The 5,833-nt window shown below is 37.5% G+C and overlaps 1 protein-coding gene across 1 annotated transcript; it reads right to left on the bottom strand.

Moving 5' to 3' along the window:
• Window positions 1-1,271: 1,271 nt before the first annotated feature.
• si:ch211-184m13.4 (uncharacterized protein LOC798560 homolog) lies at window positions 1,272-5,613 on the bottom strand. The gene is made up of 4 exons (XM_034694551.1): window positions 5,445-5,613; window positions 5,001-5,354; window positions 2,083-2,597; window positions 1,272-1,999 (listed from the first exon to the last, which is right to left on the bottom strand). The coding sequence occupies exons 2-4, from the start codon at window positions 5,347-5,349 to the stop codon at window positions 1,835-1,837; spliced, it is 1,029 nt and encodes a 342-aa protein (XP_034550442.1). The 5' UTR covers window positions 5,350-5,354; window positions 5,445-5,613; the 3' UTR covers window positions 1,272-1,834.
• Window positions 5,614-5,833: the final 220 nt, after the last annotated feature.

Below are 5,833 nucleotides of genomic sequence, written 5' to 3' on the forward strand. Positions count from 1 at the left end.
AATTTATTAACCTAAAATAAACTTGAATTGTATATCCCCACTGCAGAACCTGTTTCCGAACAAGCAAAACACTTCAATTGAGGAAGTGTTCAGTCAGTTGAGGAACTAATGGGTGCTAAAACCCTTAATCATTCATGTGTCTCATCCGGACCAGATCATAACAACTGTCTGCAGTTGTGTACCAAGCATGTACCCTCACGAAATACCACTGGGTTCATGTCTGACCAGATCATACTTTTAGCAGATGTCAACAATGTGTGAAATTATTTAGGGGTACTTTTATTTTACATAGTGACCTCTTTCCCACTTAACCCTCCTGTAATGTTGCGGGTCAAATCAACCCTTTTTAAAGTCTATTTTAGGCAATATATATGCCTTCCAAACCAGCTAAATGCAGCATAAAAATCTGGGCAGCATGTGACAGAAGAGGTGTCTTGTTAATTTATCAACATCACTTCATTAAAAAAACAAACAAATTCAAAATGTAAAATAAAATAAACAAAAATCTATGTCATGTAAAACTATTGTATTTATATTTAGGGCTTTCCAATGTACAAACAAATGAGTGAGTTATCCTCATTGAACCATGATCTGTGAGAATTAAAGAACACCAATGGACTAAATCTTGATTTAAATGTATAGTAATGGAGTTAAAAATTTGATTTAAACAAATGTGTTGTGGGATTCATTGGGCTTCTGACACTTTTGGATAATTGAATGCGCCCCGGGTCAAATTGACCCAGGAACATTATTGCTGATCCAGGGAAACGAACATAACAGGAGGGTTGAAATCATCTGTACATGTCTAGATCAGAGAATGCTTCTATTTTTCCTCATTGTGGTTCCAACCATATCTATTTCTGTCCCCTACCCACTCTGACTTTGGAGACCCCTAAGAAATAACTGTTTACTTTATTTATTTTTTTGCATCTTGAAAGGAAAATCAATATGTACACATTACCTATGTTGCTCAAATAAACACAGAGCAGCTCTTCAAAAACACAGGAAACGTTTAATGTTAAATTTAGATCTGGGACTCTGCACTATAAAAAGGCAACATGCACCTGCTTAAATATGTAAGACACCCACATACAGCTGATGTGGGGCCCAGCAGGAACAGGAGAACAGGAAAGGTGGGTGAGGAAGTGGTGTTTGTATTTTAATTTGCTTTACACACAGAAATCAGATGTGGGTGTGAGGCAGAGTGGTATGGCATGTTTTCTTTTTTTGGCATTAAGTTCTCATTCAGTCGAAAATGATATACTCCTGAGGCAATAGCAATAGTGATCTTGAAAATATGACAGCACAGAATTGTATTATTTACCACAATTTATACTCTTAGTTACAAAATGATGATCCCTTTCATGATCTCCACACAAATGAAATAAAAGTTGCTGTTAGGCTACATTAATGGCCACAAAATGTTGCATGAAAATGGCAGTTTTATCTTGTTTTTTTTATATTTTCCTCACCTAGCATACATACATAAATAACCATAGGGCTCTATTGTACATAAACATAGATTTATCTAATCTATGGTAGAAAAGCAGTCAAAAATAAAAAGTAAATATAAGAAAAAGCAATAAAATACAGCTATCCAGCAGAAAAATATCATTTGTTAAAATGCAGCAGGAAGCAGATATGCTCATTTCCTTTGCAGTAACAGACATATGTACAAACACAGCTGTCAAAATATTTTAAATGACAGACTTGTTGGTCATTTTCATAAAGAGTATCAACATGAAATACTCAGTTTTGAGTTAAACTAAATACACCAGGTCTTCTCTGTGACAGGTTTCAGGTTTCGCTCCTGAAAGCCGAGCTGTGGTTTCTCTCAGGTGTTGCTGCTGCTGTTGTCAGCTGTCACTTTGGAGGAGACAGCGGAAGTGTACAGATAATCCTTGAACAGACTCAACACCCGCTTCTTGTAGGTCTTGATGGCAAAGAAGTAGATGACTGGATCCAAGCAGCAGTTCAAGTTCATAAGTGAAACTGTAATCTGCAAGGAGAAGGTGGATTATGATGAGTTCCTACATAGGGATTAATGTTTGAAAGTGTAAAATAAAAAAGCCTGGTTCCTACCTGTAAAGACACCTTGAAGGCCCTCAGCTCCTCACAGGTCGGATTGTGGTGTATCTTTCTGGTCATGAACTGCATAACGTTGAGATGGTAAGGACTGAAGCATATAATAAAGGTGAGGAGGATAAGGAGGATAATGGTGTTGGCCCTGTGGCTCCTCTTTGACCGACCAGTCACAGAGTTCTGCTTGGCTGCAGTTCTCAGCTTCAGGTTGATCTTTGCGTAGCAGCCCATAATAATGGCAAGCGGACAGCAGAAAGAGAGAGTGCAGGCCAGGAGGAGGAGATAGGGAGTGAAGCGAGAGCCCTCAAAGTTAAAGTACTCCATGCAGGTTAGTCTGTTCTGCTGCTTGTGCAGCATGCTGCGGAACATCAGAGGAGCAGTCTGAATAAACACCAGAGCCCAGACCAGACAGCAGACTCTGCGGACCACCCTCACACTGCGCAAACACTGCAGCCTGTGTGGATGCACCATGGCAAGGTATCGGTCCAGGCTGATGCAGGTCATGAAGCCAATACCTGGTGGGAAAACAATGAAAATGCTGCATGATACAAACTTTTAAGTAGTCAAAGTTTGGAGCTCAGTTAATGTGAGTCATAATGTGACACTGTGGATATTCTTAAACTGCCCTCTCTGGATGGTGTCTTCATCCTGTTTTTTTATGTGGTGTAAAAGTGATGTGACGTATAAAGGCGGCAAAAGTTAATTTTGGGTAGCAGAGTAATGTTTGATAGACCCTTCACTCACCCCTTACTGCCAATCTGAAGCAATAGAGCAATTCAATTCCCGCACTTTTAATAGTTCATATTGACTTCCTTTTGAAAGTTTATTTACTTTTCCTTCCCATTATTAACTTGCGTGACATACCATGACATAATATAAAGTAACATAATGTGATGTGTCGTGACAAATTGTGACGCATCGCAATTAAATTTTACAGGACATTAACATTACATGACTTATCGTGACGTAACATACCATAATGTAACGTAAAATATTGTGGCGTAACGTAACATATCGTGACGTAACAAAGCAGTGTAACATAACATATCGTGACGCAATGTAACATATCTCGACGTAACATAGCATAGTGTAACGTAACATATTGTGACGCAATGTAACATATCGTGACGTAACATAGCATAGTGTAACGTAACATATCGTGACGTAACATAGCATAGTGTAACATAACATATCGTGACGCAATGTAACATATCGTGACGTAACAAAGCATAGTGTAACGTAACATACCGTGACGTAATGTAACATATCGTGACGTAATGTAACATATCGTGACGTAACATAGCATAGTGTAACGTAACATATCGTGACGTAATGTAACATATCGTGACGTAATGTAACATATCGTTACGTAACAAAGCATAGTGTAACGTAACATATCGTGACGTAATGTAACATATCGTGACGTAATGTAACATATTGTGACGTAACATAGCAGTGTAACGTAACATCGTGAAGCAATGTAACATATCGTGACGTAACATAGCATAGTGTAACGTAACATATCGTGACGTAATGTAACATATCGTGACGTAACATAGCATAGTGTAACATAACATATCGTGACGCAATGTAACATATCGTGACGTAACAAAGCATAGTGTAACGTAACATATCGTGACGTAATGTAACATATCGTGACGTAATGTAACATATCGTGACGTAACATAGCAGTGTAACATAACATCGTGACGCAATGTAACATATCGTGACGTAACATAGCATAGTGTAACGTAACATATCATGACTAACATGACAAAAATTAACATAGTATGATGTGACAGTGTGTCATATGATGTGACATACTGTAACATGCCATAACGTAACATCATGTGACATGACGTAACGAAACATAACCATGTGACTTGTCATACAGACGCATTACATAAAATAATGTACCATAACCTTATTTCATGTAACATACTGTAACATGACTTAATGTTACTTACCATAATGTGAAGTGACATGAAATATTGTAACATGTCATAATGCAACATAACTTTGAGACATCGCTTACGGTTACAGGACATAATCTAAGGTAACATAATGTGACGTGTCATACCGTAAAATGACGTATCATAACGAAATGTCAAACAATAACAAACAATGTCATGTAACGTTAAGTGTTATAACGTAATGTTACCTTAATTCATGTAACATAACAATCATATACCATTGTTACAGTTGTCATACGAGATAAATATGTTACATACATAATTTATGTAACTAGTGACCAAGTCACACACACACACACACACACACACACACACACACACACACACACACACACAGATATGATCATTTGGCAACATACACCGTAGGTTCACTATGTCTTACTCACTTAAAGTTATTAAATGTACAACATATTTTGGTGAACTGAATTGGGAAATTTAACCAGATGTTGCTATTTATCATTACTAAATTAATGCTTTATTTTGAAGGTTTAACAGGATGTTTCGTATTTGTGATAACCTCAATGGACTGCAGCATCCTGCCAGTACATAGCTGACTCTAGAGTCCTGCTTAGATCTTCAGATTTCGAGGTATAGGGCTACAAACTGAGTTGAGTATTTTATTTGTTAGGATTATGTGATAACCAAGGGTATTGTTGTTAATGAAATGGTAGTTTTTATCTTGGTGGGTGGATGTTTAATGTATCTTTCAGTTTTTTCCATTTGTCTTTTTCTGGCATCATAATGATCAGCAGTGAAATTCTGGAAGAAAAAACTGAAACTAATAGAAATCAAGCCAAAACTAAGCCTTTTCAAAAAAATAAATAACTAAACTCACAAATCAACATTAAAAACTAATCCAAACTAAACAGAAATCTAGAACCAAAAATCAAAAAAGAATAAATATTTGGTTAGACATTTTGAAGAGACAGTAAGCATTTATATTACCTGCATAAGTATTTGCAAAGAAGAGCAGTGTGGTCAGTCTGCAGAGAAGGTCACCAAAGGGCCAGTCGAAATGTCGGATGTAGTAAGTGATTCTGCCAGGCAGGGCCAGGGTGAACAGAGTATCGGATAGAGCGAGATTAACCAGGTAGATGGAGGTGGAGTTGAATTTCTGATTCCTCTGGCAGATCACATAGAGCACCAAGCTGTTACCGCACACACTGATGATAAAAACCACTGAGTAGAAAATGGGGAAAAGGACCACTGCAGCTCGTTGGTACACAAACACATCACAGCTGCTCTGGTTCAGAGAGGTTTCAGCAGAGTCCAGGGTGGTGTTTAGTTCAGCCATGATACCTGTCAGGTCAAGATCATACAGTAAATCATCAAAGGGAAGAATTGAGTGAACATGAAATATATATATGAAGAGTAAACATGTATACTTACAAGAAGAGTAAGTTGACCTATGTTTGGAGTGTTCACCATAAACTGAGTCTGGTGGTTGTGGTTTTTTGCTGAGCTGTAACACTTACTACACCTCTGAAAAAGTTATATGCAGTGTTTAAATCCCGCCTCTCCTGTTTGACATCATGTGTCTGTCAGACTTTGTTGGTGCACCAATAGACTGTGTTGGAGCTTGTCAACAACTGATTAAAACATAGGTTGATTAACACCACTCAGTTCTTATAGTTCATAGGGAAAATATTTTATAAGAAATGATTACAATAACTAAGTTTACAGGGTTCACAAAGATACAGCTGTGCTGCTTTTAGCGTGAATTGCAGGATGAGATACAATGTTAAACATCCATGTTGTTTAGCCTTCAAATTTAGCAT

This window comes from Notolabrus celidotus, chromosome 10 (genome assembly GCF_009762535.1).
Source record: "Notolabrus celidotus isolate fNotCel1 chromosome 10, fNotCel1.pri, whole genome shotgun sequence".
NCBI classification, from domain to species: domain Eukaryota; kingdom Metazoa; phylum Chordata; class Actinopteri; order Labriformes; family Labridae; genus Notolabrus; species Notolabrus celidotus.